General features: G+C 39.9%; 1 protein-coding gene across 3 annotated transcripts in view; it reads left to right on the plus strand.

Moving 5' to 3' along the window:
- spire2 (spire-type actin nucleation factor 2) overlaps window positions 1-21,277 on the plus strand; it is an 83,751-nt gene that overhangs the window by 50,406 nt on the left and 12,068 nt on the right. For 2 of the 3 annotated variants that reach the window (XM_043706802.1, XM_043706800.1), the window contains exons 7-13: window positions 1,592-1,718; window positions 2,685-2,860; window positions 5,173-5,365; window positions 9,171-9,310; window positions 14,484-14,621; window positions 16,819-16,886; window positions 17,625-17,652. In XM_043706802.1, the coding sequence (XP_043562737.1) occupies window positions 1,592-1,718; window positions 2,685-2,860; window positions 5,173-5,365; window positions 9,171-9,310; window positions 14,484-14,621; window positions 16,819-16,886; window positions 17,625-17,652 (870 nt within the window). The remainder of the gene's footprint in view (window positions 1-1,591; window positions 1,719-2,684; window positions 2,861-5,172; window positions 5,366-9,170; window positions 9,311-14,483; window positions 14,622-16,818; window positions 16,887-17,624; window positions 17,653-21,277) is intronic. The other variant, XM_043706801.1, reaches the window with a different exon arrangement.

Genomic DNA, 21,277 nt, shown 5'->3' on the forward strand with positions numbered 1-21,277 from the left:
TGTTAGGAGCAGATTATGGGGCAAAGCATTGTATTTATTAAATTGTTATTTGGATCTCGGGAGAGGAAGGAAAATAAAGAAAATTTATAGAGGAAGAATTTGGTCGTGATGATAAAACTCAGTTTGCGCTGAATTTGACCAGGAAAAAGTGAGCTGTGGCTATTGGAAAGGAATTGAGTAACTTAATGAGTAATTACATTCTTAAACAATTATTCTATATCTATGGTGGTTTTCAAATTTTATAATTTTGTTAACAATCAAATTTGGAGTGTCTGTGTGCAGTAGTGTATGCAATGCAACTATACTACTGCACTAAATCCCATCAAACACAAGGAAATGTGTGTACTACACTGGAGAATTGCAGATTGACCTGATGAAGAAGCAGTGCTTCGAAAGCTAGTGCCTTCAAATAAACCTGTTGGACTATAACCTGGTGTTGTGATTTTTTAAGATTGGCCTAAAGTATTCTTTTTCCTGCTACCTATGTGGTGATGTGATCAGCCCTTAGGAATTGCAGCACTTTGAGCATTTGAATATTACTGGAGGTGAACTCACCAGGATATCAGATCCAACACTTCAAATTTCACTATTACCCGCTTCCCAGAGGTTTTCTTAATTGTGCCATAATATTCTCACATAAATTGGAAAAGATGGTTAGGATTCGGTCACATAGAAATATTAAAGTCAAACAAAAACAGGACCTGGTCATAACAAGCAATTTATTGTTTGTTGTAAATGATCTAACATTAAAGCTATTCCTGAAATTTGTACAGCTTTGTTACTATGATGTTGTGTTTTCTTGAGATTCTTTCCAGCCTACAGAGATTTTCTTGGATCTGCTGGCAATTTAAATTATTGTGAGCAACTAAATGCAATAAAATGGAATCCTAATGTCTCAGTGGAAATGTTCCCTTCAGACAACTTTTAGTAATGGAAAAACATGCAATGAAAAATAGTCTGGTCGTGTCGATTTTAAACAGAAGTCACCTAACTTGAGTTTTGAGTTGCATCGTGCTCCCCTGAACTTGCTTCTTGAGGGAGTTTGTGTCTAACAAACTACTTACTGAAGTACTCCAGAAGCAAGGTTAGAGGAATGAGGTTTACTACCCAGGGTTGAAGTAAGCTAAATGCTGATTGTATACTGAGGTTAATGAGGACAAGTTCACAACATATTTGAAATTCAAATTGTTGTCCCTAAACTTTTCAATTGTTTTACTTTCATTTGACCTATCCATATAAACGGCCTAGTTGTTTAATTCCACTTAAATCACCTGCAGTACAAATGCTACAGCTGGCACACTGCTTCAGAATCAACTGCCTTGCATTTATCAAAGTACATCTCTAGTTTGGCCTAGTAAATTTCTCTCTCGAGATGATGCTTGGTTGGATAACGCAGAATCTACTCACTATGATTCCAAGTGCACTTGAAAGTGCATAGTTACTTTCCAATATACAGCACATGCTTTATTTATTTGAATTTGTTCACCCTATAAAATATAGAAATTGCTTGTGAATCATTAATCTTTAATATAGAATTTTTAGACCTTGTTCTTTCAAGGTGAAATCAAAGCTTCTGATTAATTGTTCTCAGGTCTCTGAAAGAAATCTTGGACCAAAGCCTCTGAAACCACGTAGTCTACATGAACGAATTCTGGAAGAGATCAAGTCAAAGAAAAAGCTTCGACCAGTGCACACAGCTAGTCGAAATAAGAACAAAGGTGAGAAATGGTTGTTCTCTTAAAGGTAGGTAAGAAAGCTATTGGATTTCTTTTGTCATGGCGGATTTGTAACGCCATTTCAGTTAGACAAATTTTAGAATAATCTTGTCCAACAAAAAAAAACTTTCTATCTCAATCTTGAAAATTTCCACTGACCCTGCATCCATTCCTTTAGAGTTACACAAGTCAACTTTGTACCATTGTGGTGCACAAAATTAAGAATGGTCTCAAAGTTCCCTCTAGCCAATTAATTTAATGGCAGAAGGAGGTGATCAAAGAGACCATACTGAGAAGATTAATTGGTACCAGAGCTAGATTGCCCTCACCCACTATTATGCCATTGTAGTCACCTGGCAATGATGCGATACTCCATGCTGTTGATCAAAACCTGGAACTTCTTCCCTTGGTGACAGTGAATGAACAGTGATGTAGTTCCAAGCCAGGACGGCGTGTGGCTTGGATTCCAATACTATAAACAAAAGTTGTTAGCTTGTAGAACAGCAAGGAGCTTGTTTAAAGTTTCAGAGGTTAAGTACAATAAATTCTTGTTGAATTCCTTATATTAAGTCCCAGCTTGTGCCAATTACTCCTTGGCTTCAAAAATTTAAACAATGAGTAAGTTTTATTAGTTGAATCAGAATTTGGGTGGATTTACATGAGTTAAAGTTTTTTTAAAATATTAATTATCTGTGTGCAATGGCAATCCAGTTGCAAATATACACAACATACTCATAAGGTGGCTTATTTTTATGTAATTGTCCGCCTATTAAAGTAAACTGATTTGCTCGGTAATGTAAGTATTAAAGAGAATTCTAATTTGTATTTATTTCAATGCAGATTTACAGTTCCTTTCTCTAAACTACAAGCTAAACGATTCAAGATCAGTCCTGCACTTGGCAATTGTTGATGCAAGCTGAAATTAACTATTTTGTTTAAGTTCATATTATAAATTCATTGCCTTTGTAGAGGTGACCTTTGGATCTCTGCCATGCCTTGTGCATGCCTGCTCTGATGACCTCAAGTCTACTTCATGCATAGATCTCTCCGTTCCTGAGTCCATGGGAAGCACACAGCGGCCTAGACCCAGAGTACTACTAAAAGCCCCAACACTGGCTGAAATGGATGAAATGAACATTTCAGAGGTAGGACTATAAACTTAACTACTTCAACTGAGATGTTTCCAACTAATTTGAAGTCTGATAAACATTTAGAAGAAAGTTAAAATCTATGCCACAGCATTCCTTAAAACAAGAGTAAAACTTGACTTTCCCTGGAACGGTGAGCATTAAGACTAATCAGCTACTCACCATAGAGCTAAATATTGCAGACCCAGTAAGTTTTTCATTTCGTTCTCAGGAAATGGACATCACTGGCAAAGCTCATTTTCATTGACTGTAGTTTCTTTGTGGCCAACTAGTTGGGATTTAATCATGTCACATTCTCCTTGTATCTGCGTGGGCTTCCTCTGAGTGCTGCAGTTTCCTCCCACGGTACAAAGATATGCAGATTGAGTAGATTGGCCATGCTAAATTGCCGATAGTATCCAGCGATGTGCACACTAGGTGGACTCTCCATAGGAACAGAGTTACAAATAGGGGGTGGGTCTGCTGGGATGCTGTTTCGGTGGTCAGTTTGGATTTGTTGTACCGAATGGCCTGTTTTCACACTGATTTCTATAATTTGTGACTTTGTTGGCTTTTTTCCCAACAACCCAGCAGCATCCTGATAATTATTGATTTTTGCCTTTTTTCAATTTCCAGAAGTTTTAAACTGATTTCAGATTTTCAAACTGGATTAATGATCCATGCCTCTGATTTGGTGATTCATTAACATAATTACAAAATTATTATTTTCCTAAAAGGTCCTTGGTTATCTTGAAAGGTTAGGTTGAGTCAGCAAATTTGTCAGTAGCACCTGATACTGGGTTTCTACAGTTCCTTTGTATTGCATTCAAGTAAAAAAGCTAGTATAGCTGTACTATTAAATGCCCTTTAACAAGTTGCTATTTATTGTTGTTTTTGATTTGTGATGGAAATGCTAGGTGTAGATGTAGCTGAATTCTTTATTGAGGATTCAGGTGTAAGACAGGTATATGTTACTGCAGCAAAATTAGTCATTATTACCATTTACTTGCACTGTGTTACTGACAAATCATTATATAAATAGACATTGATATTTTACTTTTAAATTGATAGGAATTTTCATTTTTCTTAATTTGGAATTGATGAACAGACATTTGGACTTGATTCATTTGGTTAACTTGGATGAAATTATATTCTGATGTGGAGGTGCCAGTGTTGGACTGGGGTGGACAAAGTCAAAGTCACATGACAGCAGGTTATAGTATAACAGAGTTTGCACCTGAAGAAGGAGCAGCAATCCAAACGCTTGTGATTTCAAATAAACCTGTTGGACTATAATGTGGTGTTGTATGACTTCTGAAATTATATTATTTTAAACTAAATTATGCTGCTGGTCATTTTACCACAGAATACAAAATCACTTTCCACGACTGGCAGTTTGAGCATTTTGAATTCCACATAAACATTCTGGGGGAAAAAAGCCACAATTAGTTAAAGTGACTATGAAGCTGCTGGATTGAGAAAGAATCCAACTAATTCACTGCTGTCTTTTTGGGATGAATATCCTTACCTGATCTCTTCTATTGGTCACTTTCATTTCACAGTAACAGTTAACTTTTAACCAGCCTTCTGAATTGGTCTGGTCAGCTAACTGGTCATTCAACTAAACAGACCTCGCTAACCACTTTTTTTAGACCCCCTACAGTGTGGAAACAGGCCGTTTGGCCCAACAAGTGCACACCGACCCTCCGAAGAGTAAGCCACCCAGACTTATTTCCTTACATTTAACCCTGATTAATGCACCTAACACTATGGGCAATTTAGCATGGCCAATTCACCTGACCTGCACATGTTTTGGAATCTTGTTCATTTCATATTTATGAATGTGCTCTGTGTTAATAACCAAGTTGCACTGACCGATCAAGTTGTACAAACCAGACTTTAGAGATGTCTTCAGTGTACCTAATCTCTATCATGATACAAACTCAGAACGCTGGAGAAACTCCCAGTCTGGCAGCGTTTGTGAAGAAAGCGTTTTAACATTGAGTCCAGTATGACTCTTCTTTGGAACCTCTTCTATGATAACTCCATCCAGTGATTTTGAGCAAACTGAAGGGTGACTGTTTCTTACTTTAAAGAAATCAAATGAGAGCAAAGTTACTGTTGTTAAAGGTTGCAAAGAAATCATAAAGATTTCAGATATGAGAGGTTGGCTTTGTATAACTTGTTTCTCATTTCAGACCAATTGTTTTCCTTATTACTTTTTAACAAACCGGGTGTGATGTTGTTTGTAACTAGAAGCTCCTAAACAGATTTCAACAATGCACAAATTCAGAAATATTTCTTTTGTTGCACTACCTTATTTTCAAAAGGAGGAAGAGTCACCAAGCGCAGAGATGCGAAGAGTTACCAGCTCCCCAATTCCTTTAAAACGTGATCGCTCATTCTCAGAACATGATCTCCAACATTTGCAGACTGAGTTAGCTCTGTCCCAATCTGAATCTGCTTATCTCTCAAAGGTTTCTGAGAATGAGACTGTAATTGGGACAACGCCTTTGCACCAAGGTGAGTTAATGCAATTTCATAGAATACTAGTATTTTACAGTACAGAAAGAGGCCATTGTATCTATACTGGCTCTCAAAAGAGCCACCCAGTCAGTCCCATTCTCCAGCCCTATGTCTGTAGCCCTCTAAATTAATCATTTTCAAACATATATATCCGACTCTCTTTTGAAACCTTATGGAATCTGCCTCCACCACTCTCCCAGACTGCACGTCCCAAATCCTAGCAATTTTGAGTAAAGAAGATTCTCGTCATCTTATTCCTAGCTTTCTTGCTGACCATCTTGAAGTTGTGACCCATAGTTACAGACATACCAACTAGTGCTAACAGAACATCCTTGTTTACCCTGTCAAAATTGTTCAGAATTTTAAAACCTCAGTAAGGTCACCTTTTAATCTTCTCTGCTCCAAGGTGAATAAGCCCACTCTCTCTCTCATCTTTCCTTGTATGTAAAACCCTTAATTCCTGTTACCATTTTGGTAAATCTATTTTGAACTCTCTCCAGGGTTTCTCTCAGCAAAGGAGATTGTGACAAGCAGTTAAGAAAATAAGTTCTCAAAGGAAAAAAAGTAGAGTTTGTTGAAACTTCCAGAGTAAATGTGTTTGGTTAGAACTCTGCAAATTATTTTTAAAAACTGAGGAAGTCTAAGCTCTCAGTGGTGCACATGGTCATATATAAAAGCCTCACACCTCACTATACTGAGAAGCAGTTAATCAAATCGACACATTTGAATGGGAAGGAATTTCTCTATATTATTTACCTGTAATATGATGTTGAGGAATAAATAAGATGTGTTTTGCCACGTATTTGAAATCTTTCAAATTTCATTGTTTAGAATGCTTGGTTTGGTTTTATCCATATGTTGTGTTGCAAACTTCTGTTTTATTGTTAAAAGTAGTTCTGTGACCTACATACTTTTTCAGTGAAAGATCACTACATTAAATTCAAGTATATGATCCATCAAGCGGGATTTCATTTTGGGAACTAACTTGCCCAGCAGTAACATGAGTTGTGATCATGACACAAATGTTAGGGTTGGTTGAAGGCCTTAAATTATATTACTTAACAACTTTAAACAGAACAATACTCCTGAAGAGGTCTGTAGCAGTAGTTATTAGTTCTAGTGATAGAAGACATTGTATTATGAATGAAAAGTATCTCAAATGGAAAAAGCATACAATATGTGAACAGGTTGATCAGAAAAATAGGTTAATTTTTTTAAAAAAAGATCTTTGCTCAGTGGTCATATAGTATCTTACATCGTGTGGGTGCAGAGGAGGCAGCATTGTGAGCAGTGAATACAGTTTACTAAATGAAAGAAGTGCAAGCCAGCCACTATTTGATCTTGCAGGAGTGTTTTAGACCTTGAACTGTAAAAAAAGGTAGGAGGTAAAAGGAACAATTTTGCATGTGATAGAGATGGTACATCACAGATTAATCCAGGTACACAAGTAAGACAAACACTCAGCTTCTAATTAAACGTTCACAGCGCTACTGAATAATTCTTTTACTTGACCATTCTAGTTTTGGTTTCTACAATTGCATAGCGTCAAAAGAGTCTCAGTAGCAATTAATACAGTGCTTGACAATTGTGGGTAATGTTGTTATAGAGGAATTAAACCTGCAAGGACTTGAGCTGATCATTCCAAGGTGGTCTATAGTTCTATTTGTCTAGATTTTCTAAGGTTTGGCAATCACACTTTTTTACATTAAGGTGTCCCACGTTTCTGACAGATTCCGATCAAGGATCCTTTGGTAAGTTTGAATCCTTACTTTTGGGAAAACCATGTCCTATCGTGACAGTGGTCAGCTGCTGTGTACTGTGCTTTAAATGTTCAGCATCACAGAAAACCACTTTGACTGCTCCTGAGAAAGAATGGAGTTAAGTGTAAGACTACGGTGCAAGGTGGTAAGGGTACTAGCTAAGTGGACAATGAGGTCAAGTTGGCAGGAGATACTGGATCTGGCAGCGGAAGGTGGGAGGGGAACTGGTGCATGTTGAGTCTGGATGTTGGGGAGGAAAGGCAGGGTCCAGCAGCAGGAGATGATGTTGATTCCGGGGCAGGGGAGAGGGAAATGTTGGGAATAGAGGGTGTTGTGTAATTGTCTGTCTCATTGCAGGGGAGCTGGTGTTTCCAGCAGTTGGAGTGTTGTCTGGTGGTGGTGGGGGGAGATGGCAACTCAGGGTCTTGGGGGGTACATTAGAGGTCAATTTAATAGTTAGTTAGTCAGAAGGTTTTAGTAGTCTGTTTCCTGTGTTACTATTGCTTAACTTCAGTCAAACTGTCTAAATTCTCTGATTTAACTGGATACGTTCAGAGGGTTGCAAACATTGAGGAATTAACCCATTGGAATGTTTAATAACCTGGGCAATTCCCTCAGTGGCTGATCTTTAACAGGGTAATTCTTATTTGCAGCAGTTGACCTTCTCAATTTTCGACAATGACAACAACTCACTGGCATATTTGACTGAGTGAAATGTTCTGAGGCACTTGACAGAATCATTGTCAAATAATTTTATGCTAAATCACACTAGGTGATATGAGGACAAGTAGTTAAAAATTTGATGAAAGACAGCTTTTAAAAAGTGCCTTAAAGAGGACAGAGCTACAGAGGTAGTGCGGTTTAAGAAGAGAATTCTAGAGTTCAGATTCTTGCCAACTGAAGACACAGGAGCTGGGTCTCTTTCAAACATAATAAAGGAATAGCATTTTGTGAAAAAGTGAGGGAGCTCTTACATTTTAAAGAAATTTGTCCTCTCAAGTCACAGTATAGTTTTTGTGTGGGGGTCTACATTTATACCTCATCTTTTCACATCTGGCAGAGATTTTCCTGCATCTCATCCACTGTGTCCGTTGTTCCCGATTGTGGTCTCCTCTATATAAGGGAGACAGGACGTCAACTTGTGGAGTGTTTCAGGGAACAGCTCTGGGACACATGCATCAAACAACCCCATACTTCTGTGGCTGACCACTTCAACTCCCCCTCCCACTCTGCCAAGGACATGCAAGTCCTGGGCCACCTCCACTGCCAAATCCAACCTACCCGATAACTGAAGGAAGAACGTCTCATCTTCCGCCTTGGGATCCTTCAACCACATGGCATCGACATCAACTTTACTAGTTTCCAAATCTCCCTTTCTTATCACCACTCCACATCCCAGATCAATTCCTCCAACTCGGCACTTCCTTCTTGACCTGTCCCCCCACTTATCTCTCAGCCCACCCCTATTTATCTCAAAGCCACCTTCCCTCTACACATTGCTGATGAAGAGCTTATGTCCAGAACACTCCTGCTCCTTGAATGCTGCCTGACCTGCTGTGCTTTTTCAGTGCCATCCTTCTTGACTCGACTCTCTAGCATCTGCAGTCCTCACTTTCTCCTCATAACAGAATAACAAAATCCTCAGAGGTATATATTCAATAGCTTATCTCTTTCCTCTCCGCTTGTTGTTTAATAGGTTGTGTTGTTGAGCTATCTAACTGTCGAATATACTCATCTTTTACCCTACTAATCCAAATGTTGGGACTTCAAATTAGGAAAATAAAATTGGCCAGGATTCCAGCCTTACTATCCATGGATATTCTGATAGTATGCATACTGGATGAAGTCATAATTGGACTTGGGAGTTAGCTCTTCGTGACTGAAATGTTTTCCGACTGAGTTCGTTCATGAAGAATATCTGTATATAATAGATGTCGGCACATTCAAAGGAGGAGAGAGGAGAAAATTTAATGATGAAAAAGAATACTTTACTTTCTACAGTACCAAATTTCTACAAAAATGACACTTGTTTATATTTTCAGTAAAAGAGAATGCAGAAATGCAGCCTATAAATTTCCAGGCATCTGAAAGCACTCATTCTTGTTTGGTAGTGGAAGACAAGCTCCAATCTGTCAAGGGTATTCCAGAGACTCTTCCAACCTTTTCTAAACGTCAATGGCTGGTGAGTACTCACTACTTGGAAGGGCTTGTTGAATGGCTCTTACATTTTAAAGATGCAAAACAGATGACTAATGTCCCTGTCTGCAGCTGCTTCACTGCAAAAAGCTGGTACATTTTAAGATTTGAAGCTTGTACTGACTGATCACTAATGATGGAATTTGACTTGTGGATCCATTTTAATCTTTGGTGATATAAACGGGGGGAATCCTGGATCAGCCACAGTAGTACACCTCTTCTGATCTGCTGAAGTCAAAAATTGGGATCTTGTCACATAATAGAAGGCATTTTGCACCACAAATCCACCAGCATTATCAAGTTCCTTCAGTTCTGTGTGTTCTATAACTTTGCTATTTGAAGATCCCAGGCATGAAACAACAAGGCTGGTTCAGTGCATTAAAAATAGTCAAGGCTATGTTGTTGCTGACATCCCTTAACAACCTGCAAGAGTAATACACAGTGCTGCCATTGAGAAAGACTTTTATCTAAATGCTTGACCCATTCACTTAGTTAACAACATACATCAATTTTATCATCAGTATTACTCCAGTTGCTCTGAATCTTTTGTACTTTTAGCAAATGATTCTCTCCAAACTTAAGTGAGTGTTGGTAAAGCTTGAAACACGCAAAATGTATTTTGCTGTATACATGATCAATATGCAACTTTTATAATTCATTCACAGGTAAAGACCATTACTGGCTGGGTCAACTTTCATTGCCCATCCCTAGCTTCCCTCGAGAAGGTGGTAGTGAGTTGCCACCTTAAACTGCTGTCATACATTTTCTTAGATCAACCCAGAATCCTGTAAGGGAGGGAATTCCAGGGATTTTGACTCAAACAGTGAAAGAACAGCAATGTATTTCCAAGTCAGGTGGTGGATGGCTTTGGAGGGGAACTTGCAGGTGGTGTTCCCAAATGTCTGCTGCCTTGCCCTTCCAGGTGGAAGTAGTTGTGGGTTTGGAAAGGACTTTCTAAAGAGCTTTAGAGAATTTTTGCAGTTCATCCTGGAGATGTTCCACACCGCTGCATGGGTATTGGTGATGGAGAAAGTTAGTGTTTGTGGATGTGGTGCTCATCAAGGATGCTGCTTTGACCTGGATGATGTCACTCAACTACGTAATTGGAGTAATATGACACAATCCTGATTTGTGCCTTTGTAGATGATGGACAGGTTTTGGGGAGTGCGGAGGTGAGTTACTTACCGCAGGATTACTAGCTTCTGACCTGATCTTGTATCCACAGTCTTTTTATATGGTTAGTCCAGTTTATGATCAATGCTAACTTCCAGGAGCTTGATAATGGAGGATCTGGAGATGGTAATAATGATGAATGTCAAGGGGCAATGGTTAGATTAGGTTCTGTCTTCCAGTTGTGTGCATTGCCTGACATTTGTGTGGTGTGAACCTTACTTGCGACTTGATAGTCCAAACTTTGGTTTTGGAAATGATTACATTTAATTATGGACAGGTTCCATAAGGAGTCCTAAATGGTGCACTCATTGACGAGTATCCCCACTTCTGACTTTATAATGGAGGGAAGGTCATTGAAGCAGTTGAAGCCGGATGAACCTACATGCTATTATTTTTATGCAGTGTTTTCAGTGATAGTGTATGATGTGTCTTTTTTGCAGTTATCCTGATGTTGCGTCCATGCATTCTGACTGGTGGTCGGTTGGTGGGGAATTGATACATCCTGCTATACTTGATGCTGGCCCTGCAGCAATGTCTTGTGCTTTTTTGGTCGACTGAGGTTCTGCCCACAAGTGGGAATGTAGCTATTTGAACTGTGCCACCTTAAGTTTTGCATCATCTAGTGGACATATATAAATTACAATGGAACCTAAAATTCTCTGACAATCCAGCCAATGGAGCCTGCTGGAAATGTGAACCTCATGCTACCATTGCTGACCTGGAGATATTCACTGGAGATATGACCACATTTAATATGGTGGCTTTATGAGAAAATATTCAAATGTATGAAGCAACAATAGAAAAACCAAACGTTGAAGTAAATTTTAAAGAAAAAGAAATAGGAGTTGCACACAAAAGCAAATATCCAAACCACTGGCTCCTATGGAGGGGAGAAAGCTCACAAAGTGAAAGGTCATAAGCCATAGTGTATTCAGTGCAACGTAGAGTCATAGCGTCATAAAGATGTACAGCACGGAAACAGATCCTTAATTCCAACTTGTCCATGCTGACCAGATATCCTAACCTAATCTAGTCCCATTTGCCAACACTTGGCCTACGTCCCTCTAAACCCTCCTATTCATATACCCAACCAGATGACTTCTAAATGTTGCAATTGTACTAGCCTGTTTCACTTCCTCAGGCAGCTCATTCCATAGATGCACCACCCTCTGTATGAAAAACTTGCCCCTTAAACCCCTTCTATATCTTTCCCCTCAAACCCTAAACCTATGCTCTCTAGTTCTGGATTCACCCGCCCCAGGGAAAGGACCTTGTCTATTTATCCTATCCCTGTCTCTCATGATTTTATAAACCTCTATAAGGTCACCCCTAAGCCTCCGACGTTCCAGGGAAAACAGCCCCAGCCCATTCAGCCACTCTCTCGAGCTCAAGTCCTCCAACCCTGGCAACATCCTTGTAAATCTTTTCTGAATCATTTCAAGTTTCACAACGCCCTTCTTATAGCAGGGAGACCAGAATTGCACGCAAATTTCAAAATTGGCCATACCAATGTCTTGTATAGCCGCAACGTGACTCCCAACCCCTATGCTCAATTCTCTGATCAGTAAAGGAAAGTATACCGAATGCCGCCTTCACTATCCTACCTGCCTGCAGGAACTATGAACCTAAACGCCAAGGTCTCTTTATTCAACAGCACTCCCCAGGACTTTACTATTAAGTGTAAGAGTCCTGCTTTGATTTGCTTTTACAAAATACAGCACTTTGCATTTATCTAAATTAAACTCCATCTGCTACTCGTTAGTCCATTGGCCCATCTGATCAAGATCCTGTTGTACTCTGAGGTAACTTTCTTCACTATCCACTACACCTCCAATTTTGGTGTCACCTGCAGCATGATAAAGATCGGGACCAGCTTCTCATCTATCTGCTTGCCCAACTTCTCGAGATTTGGCGAGCTCTTAATACCAGGACCTGGGAGGAAATTGAGTCCGAGGATCTCCTCCCTTCTTTGGCATCCCTGGATGGCGAAAACAGAGGAAAGTTGCTCTCTGACAGTTTCCTGGGACTCCACGACCTTTCCAGAGTCCCAGAAAATAACGGAGGTCCGGGTAGGGCGGGTTAGGACTTTGTCCAGCTTGCACTGTGGTGTGGAGTTCTTCAACGCCATCTTCCTAGATCGCCGCCATCTTTGATCCCCCTGGTGTCATCTACAAACTCACATCCAAATCATTTATATAAATGACGAAAAGCAGTAGACCCAGCACCTATCCTTGTGGCACACCACTGGTCACAGGCCTCCAGTCTGTAAAGCAACCCTCCACTACCAATTTTGAGCCGGTTCTGTATCCTGTGTGTCACAACCAAAATTAGTGCAACGATAAGGTTATTCAAAGGAGCCCAGAATCATGTGCACAATATTGGGCTTAATGAGGTTGAAAGATGAGGAATGCAAAGATTTGAACGTGAGTAATGCATAAAGTGCAGCAAAACTGAAGCATAGAAAACAGATGGATAGTAGGTGCAAGAATAGCCAATGATAAAGACTTGGTAAGAATAGGATCTATAATATAACGTGAGTAGTAGTTGCAATCTGTAAAAAGGCATGTGTTAACAGATTCACTATATCATTATTCTTCAGGAATACACTGAATAATAATGGGTTTTTTTTATTGTTTAAGTGCTCAGCAATAACCGATTCACTGACCCTCTGTTTGGGTTCCGTCAGGGTCACTCAGCCTCCTGAGCTCATTACAGCCTTGGTCCAAACATGGACAAAAGAGCTGAACTCGAGAGGCCAGCTATGAGTGACTTCTCTTGGCATCAAAGGGGCATTTAACCAGGTGTGGCATCAAGGAGTCTCAGCAAAACTGAAATTAGTGATTATAGCTGGCACAAAGGAAGATCGATGTGTTATGAGGTCAGTCATCTCAGTCCAAGGGCATCTTTACAGGCGTTCCCCAGGGTACTGTCCTGGGTGCAACTACCTTCAGCTGCTTCCTCAATGATTTTCTCTCCATCAAAAGATCAAAATTGAGGATGTTAATCAATGATTATGCAATGTTCTGCATAATTCACACCACCTCATACACTCGTCCATGTTCATAATCTAGCAAGATTTGGATAATGTCCAGCCCTCGGCTGATAAGTAGCAAGTAACATTTGTGCCACAGAAGTGCCAGAAATTACTATCTCAGTTACCCATTGTCTCTTAACATTCAATGGTGATTACCATCACTGAATCCACCATGCTGTGGGTTACAATTGACCAGAAACTCAACTGGATCAGTCACGTAAAATTCTGTGACTACAAAGCAGGTCAGATGATTGGAATTCTGAGGCAGTAACTTAGCTTTTCACTCCTGAAAGCCTACCCATAGACTACAGGGGCATGTCAAGAGTGTGATTGAATATTCTCCTTGTCTGGATAGTTGCAGCTCCAAATACATTCAAGATCTCGACACCAACTTTATTGCAATCCCATCCATCACATTCAACATTCATTTTTTTCACCACTGATAGTGGCGGCAGTGTGCACCATCTACAAGATGTGCTGTGGTAATGCATTAAGGCTCCTTTGACAGTACCACGATGTTGCATCAGCCTGACTTGAAACTATATCACATTCCTTCACTTTCATCTGATCCAAATCCTGGATCTCCTTTCCTAATAGCACTATGGGTATCCCTACACCACGTAGTCTGCTGTAATTTACAAAGGCAGCTCACCGCCATCTTATCGAGGTCAATTCGGTTGACAATAAATATTGGACAATAAATATTGGGCTAGAAAATTGCACTGATCTTTTAGTTTTAGTTATTTGCAAAAGGACACACTATATGGTGCGTTCAGAATCCATGAAATTCAATTTTCAGACGCAAATCTTTGGGTACTGTGGCCCCATTAACATTCAGACTGGGGAGCTGTGCATCCCACATAGTTTTGTGTTCTTTGTTCTGTCAGCCATGGTGATTCCTTCAGATAACTAGTACAGGGAGGAGAATGGACTATTTATTTTCCTTTTGCAGGAGGAATTCAGTCACCCAGTGGAGAGCCTGGCTTTAACTGTGGAGGAAGTTATCAATGTCAGAAAGGTCTTGGTCAAAGCTGAAATGGAAAAGTTTCTGCCAAACAAAGATCTCTACAACAGCCTGAAAAAGGGAAAGGTACGTATCTTGTGCATTTTTTTAAAAAACAGTTCTGTAATGTTGTGTATTATTCAGTCCTATGGCTTTTTAATTTCTTTGTCCTTTCGTCCAGTAACACGTCTTTTCCAGTAGTTTAGCAGCTGGGCAGTTAATCTTTCTCAGTAGCCTCGCATGTAACTTGTGTCCTATCCTAATTAGCCAGTTGTCTATATGCCAACTGAGGGAGACACAGTATGCTAAGGCTTATAAGTACAGTACTAGTTAGAGACCTGGGTAATGTATACACTGGAGCAACATCCATTGCTGAGATTGAAACTGCAGTTGTCACTGAAAGATGGAGGGGAATTTTTTAATTGACTTTAAAGCAAATGGTTATTGTAGTTTCCAAACTGTGAATTATAACGTTGTGCTAAATAAATTACTAGCAAAGTGAACTTTTGTTTTGACAGCCACATCAGGAAGTAAGTACATTACAAATGGTGAAGATTATAATCATCTAGATATGAAAAACTTTACTCTCCTTAAGCTCCCTAAATTTCCACATTTCAGTCTGTTTAACATTTAAAACACTTGCAGGAAATGCACCCATCTCCAGCTCCTCCAAGACCGCGTTAGGGAACTGGAGCTGGAGTTGGATGAACTTAGGATCATTCGGGAGGCAGAGGGAAGTTTTAGGGAAGTAGTAACTCCAAACTAAATTTCCACATTTCAGTCTGTTTAACATTTAAAACGTGGCCATGGTTGGCACGTCCAACCAAACAAATACAGTGCCACTGTTTAACATGCAGACACTTAAATCTCAATCCAGTGATGACATTACCCATATGCAGTGATTGTAACATGATCAGCCAGGTGGACCTCATAGAATGAGTTCCCCGATTAGGGCTGTTAACCTGGTCCAATCAGGGCACCCTGGCTGACCGATATAAACAGGAGTGTGATCATACAGCATTGCCCTTTGTGAAGGGCACTGCTTGTCACTGGCCACTCGGGTGTTTCCTTTCTTCCTGGTGGTGGGAATTGAATAAAGATTCGTACATCTTGTGTCTCACACCTGCGCACACACCCCATGGGTGAGGTTGTTCACTCTGAGAGGTGTGTGTGTGTGTGTGTGTGTGTGTGTGTGTGTGTGTGCGTGCGTGTGCGTGTGCGTGTGCGCGTGCGCGTGTGCGTGTGCGTGTTCGTTCGTTCGTTCCGTGCACTCTGAGGGTTGGTTCTGAGGGAGCCGGACCGGTGTCAAGTACGAAATAAAGGGTGGCGTTGTGACAGGATACCGGCCTCTGTGGAGTTATTTCACTATACACACTTGGGAACATATTTCACTCTTCGTTCCTGGAAAAATAATTTTACGTATTTTATAATGTAATCCTGCAGTAGAAACAAATTAGAGAGGTGATGGCTTAGTGGTATTATCACTTGACTATTGACCTAAAGACCCAGGTAATGTTATGGGGACCCAGATTCAAATCTCACCATGGCAGAATGTGGAATTTGAACTGAATAAAAATCTGGGATTAAGAATCGAATGATAATCATGAAACAGTTGACAATTTTCAAAAAATTCAGTCTTGTTCACTCATATCCTTTATGGAGGAAAATCTGTCATCCTTACCCAGTCCGGCCTAGGTGTGACTCCAGATCTATAGCAACTTGGTTGACTCTAAACTGCTCGCTGGGCAATTAGAGATGGGGAATAAATACTGGCCTAGCCAACAATGTCGATATCCCATGAATGAATTAAAAAGAAAATGAAATTGTCTTAGCATAAGAGGACCTGTTTTCCAAATATTTCAAAATAAAAATCATAGTCATACAGCACAGAGGCTCTTTGGCCCATCAAATCTGCACCGATTATATCTGCAGTAATCCCACTTTCCACATTATGCCTGTAGTCTTGAACATTCTGATGTTTTAAGCACATCTTAAATGTTGAGGTTTCCCACAGGACCTACTGGAGTCACTTACTGAGAGTTTATTTGTAGCTTGGATTATGTTTTTACTTTTCTCCTTGCCGACCCTAGCCTCTCCTACAGACTTAATTTACCTGCTATGTTCTTCAGGACCAGAAATGAAAGTAATCATCAAGCTGAAATCAAGCATTGTTTCATACATTGTATTTTATGGATATAATTTGTAAAATGGAATTGTATGTAACACACTTATGGATTTAGGGGTTCTGCCATCTCACTTTTGATCTTTGAACTTTGGAATGCAGGTCTGCTGCTGCTGTAAAATGAAGTTCCCGTTGTTCTCATGGCCATCGACATGTTTATTGTGTAAAAGGTAATTTGACTAACAAAAATTGTTTTTCTCCTTGTCATTGTTAACCAGGACATTTGTAGTTTAAAACAAAAATCCATAAGAACGTCTGCATGTACTTTGTGTGTTTCAGTTGGTCCGGGTGTTCATTCAGGACCTGGGCTAACCTGAAAAGAATGAAGTATTTAAAAGTTGTAAGGCAACTGACCTACACAAATTGCCCTCCTTTTATAAATGGAAACAATGAGCAGTGTATTTTATTGGAAACCTTTTCTACACTACACAAAAACAAAAGCACAGTCATGTCCCTGAAAGAGTCCTTGTTTTCAATCATTTCAGCAGAACATCTTTGAGCATTCCAGACCTTTACAGCTAAATAAATGTTTTTATAAAAATTAAATTCTGGATTTGGCCTTTTCTAGCATACTAGGATGTTTTCCTTTTACAATTGTTACATAAATGCAAAGTATTTTGAAATTTGACTAGTTTATCCAATATGAAGGCATATTAATGCAGATTTGTAAAGTGCATTTTTAAATACAGTTTAAAGATCAAATGTCTGAACTTGCCAAATGCTTGTCACATGACTGCAATGTAAAAATGTCATATTTTAATTTCAATATTAGGCATCTATATATGTTGATCTCAGACTTAGCAAATGTAATAATTAAAAAAAAATAAAAAATAGCTAATCAAAATGTCAGTTAACTGTTAAACATTAGTGTGATTTTTAAAAGGACATTTTTTTTTTTCTTTTTTTAGATCAGTTTGTGGTTCTTGCAATTTAAAGGTAAGAGCTATTGCAGACTTTACTGTAAAGGATTCCATTAGCCATTTTTACCACAGAAATCTGATTGATGAAATTTCAATCCACACATTGATAATTCCTTCCAGCTCACAATAAGTAGATGGTAACTTATGACATTGCCCAGTACACTGGTACTCTAGGAACATAAGTTCACATCCTACCAAGACACTAGGCTAAATTTGAATTGAATTGAATTGAATTAATAAATCTGGCTGGGGGGAGAAAAGTTATTGGTAATTTGATTCACTAATGCCCTTTAGGGAAGGAGACTTGCAGTCCTTTCCTGGTCTGACCTTCATTAGATGCAATGGGGTTTATCTTAACTGCTCTCTGAAATGAAGTCCACTAAATTGTATTGAACCACTACAAAGCCTAAAGAAAGGAATGAAACCAGATGGACTACTTGCCATTGGCTTTGGCTTCGTAAATGACAATAGCAAATCCTGCATTGTTGACCATACAAAATCCTCCTTGCTAAAGTCTCAAGGCTTTTGACAAAGCTGGGAAAGCTGCAAACCATTCAAACATCAGCCTGATATAGTCATACACACAGAATAATACCTTACAGACAATGTCTCAGACAGAATAATTACCAGCCTGTCCCAGCCGAGGCACTGTGGGATATAGTCAGGAAGGAATTGTTCTGGAATTCCTCAACATTGACTATGGACTCTATGAAGTATCAAAGCATCATGCTAAACATCAGCAAGAAAACTACTAATTGCCATATGTCACAATCCTTTGTCTGATGAATCAGTACTCCATTGTATTGAATTGGAAGGACTGAGTCTATCTGCACAATGCTTTGACACCAAGGGTGACTTAGGACATAGCTGCCAGAATGGGTCTGCGGCAGTGGTAAAGGAACCAACAAAAGGGAACAAAAGACTTGACCTCACCCTCACCAATCTCCCTGTTGTAGATGCATCTGTATATAACAATATTAGTAGGGATGACCACCACACAGTCTTAACCTGACTAAGCAAGCCATTCATTTGTATCAACTGCACATAAGGCAAAAGGTAATTAAACTGGACATACTATCTGCCATGGCCTAAGGAATTGAAAATGACAACAGTAAGCACAGCGCTGTCGACTCTGCAATGTCTGACTCACTAACATCTAAGCGCAAGTGCCAAAATTGGGAGAGCTGTGCCACAGACCAGTTAAGCAACAACATGACACTGTCTGGTAAGTATGTTTTTTGACAGTATGACAATGTCCCAGAAATTGCAGTCACCATACCTGGGTCTATCCTGAACCACCAGCAGAATGGACTCCACAGAAGTGGTAGCATAGTGGTACACAGTCGGGAGGGAGTTACTTTTATGAATCTTCAATATTGACACTGTACTCCTTTGAAGTCTTGTAGCATCAGGTCAACATCAGCAGCAAGAAAACCTCATGCAAGTTATCATGTACTGTCCCCCAGTCTACCATTACCATCAAATCTAGGGATCAACTCTTGATTCAATTAAGAGAGTAGGAGGACATGTCAGGAGGAAGACCAGGCAAATGGAAGAATAAGGTGTCAATACAGTGAAGCTACAACACAGGACTGCTTGCATGCCAAACAGCATAAGCAGCAAGCGATGGACAGAGCCAAGTGACCCTATAAACAATGCATCAGATCTAAGCTCTGCAGTCCCATTACATTCAGTCATGAGTGGTAGTCGAAAATGAAACAACTCACTGGAGGAGGAAGCTCCATAATATCCCCATCCTTAATAATGGCCAACCTAACACATTTGTGTAAAAGATAATGCTAAATCTTCAGGCAGAAGCTCCACTGGATGATCCATCTCGGTTTCCTCCCTAAGTCCTCAACACCAGGTGCCAGTGTAAGCCAATTTGATTCACTCCACATTAAATCAAGAAATGGTTGGAGCCATTGGATACTGCAAAGGCTAGGAGTCCTGACAATGTTCCAGCAATAGAATTGAAGACCTGTGTTCCAGAACTTGATCCCCTAGCTAAACTGTTCCTGTACAGCCATAACACTGGTGTTTACCCAACAATATGGAAAATTGCCCAGGTATGTCATTTACAACAGAGCAGGATATATCCAATCCAGCCAATTGCTGTCCCTTCAGTCTGCACTCAATTTGCTTAACAATTACCTGTTCACTGACTCCCCAGTTTGGGTTCTGCCAGGGCCACTCAATTCCTGACCTCATTACATCTTTGTTTCCAAAATGGTTAAGGGAGCTGAATTCCAGAGATGAGGTGTGAGTGACAGGCCTTGACATCAAAGGTGCATTTGACCAAATGTGGCATTAAGGAATCCTTGCAAAAGTGGAGTCAGGGGCAAAAACTCTCTCAACCTTAGTCATTCCTGGCAGAAAGAAGATGGTTCTGGTTTGTTTGCAGGAATTCCTCGGGGTATTGTCCTAGTCCCAGCCATCTTTAGCTACTTCATTAATGACTTTCCCTTCATCACAAGGTCAGAAGTGCAGATGTTTGCTGATTATTGCACTATGGTCAGCACTATTCACAACTCCTCAGATACTGAAGCAATCACTGTTCGTAATCAGCAAGATCTGGGCAATATCCAGTATTGAGCTGAAAAGTGGCAAGCAATATGTGCCAAACATTGCCAGGCAATGACCATTTCCACTGCTGCAAATCATCAAGACTTTTTTGGACAGCACTTTCCAAATACCTGACCTCTACCACCTGGAAGGAGAAGGTCAGCAGATGAATGGGATCATTGCCATCTGCAAATTTCCCTGATTTGGAACCAGAATGCCATTACGTACTATCACTGAGTTAAAAAGAGTTAAAAAGATAGAACTCCCTTCCTAGCAACACAATGGAAGTACCTTCATCCCCAGACTGTAGTAGTTCAGCAAGTCCCTCACGTAATTTAGGAAGTAAGCAATATATTCATGTTTTGTGTCCTTGAGTGTGGGGAGATCTGGGCATTAGGCAGCCCTGAGCATTCATATAGAGCTACAAGCAATTTCCAAGAAATTTGGACAGGGCATAAGTTGATTTAATACATCTCTAAAATGTCATTTGCTCTGGCTGTTTTAGAGCCACAGTTTGTAACAGTAATCAAAAGCCCTGAAGCTGATGTTTGATGTTTGATGCTTGATGCTTGTGCAGTTGCATTTTAATATTCGGAGCAACCCCCATTTCGTTTTCTGCGGTTTCTGTTACCCGCAGTTTACCACAGTCCAAACATATTATAGGGAACTATCCAGAACCAGGGACCAGGAGGCTGTCACAATGGTACATTTCTCATTTAAATGAATGGGTTCACTCCTATCCGCAGTTTCGGGGCTTCTGCAGTAGGCCTTAGAACATATCCACCTCGGATGCAGGGGGACTACTGTTTGTTTGCAACTGTATGTATCTTGGTTAATTCCCTCCAACTGAAGGACATGCATCCTTCCTGAATTGGCAGTAACAGGAGGGAGATCAGGTTCCTTACTCACTCAACATATTGGCACTTGTGAATAGTATGTTTGGTTGGGAATGAAGTACTGATTTGTGATCAAATATTTACATTAGAAAGAATAGGTCTAATATTTTTGAACAATATTTAATAAAGGTTTTCAAATACAATTACTACAGAGGAAGATTAATTGTTTTTGGCAGATGC

This window comes from Chiloscyllium plagiosum, chromosome 17 (genome assembly GCF_004010195.1).
Source record: "Chiloscyllium plagiosum isolate BGI_BamShark_2017 chromosome 17, ASM401019v2, whole genome shotgun sequence".
Lineage (NCBI taxonomy): Eukaryota > Metazoa > Chordata > Chondrichthyes > Orectolobiformes > Hemiscylliidae > Chiloscyllium > Chiloscyllium plagiosum.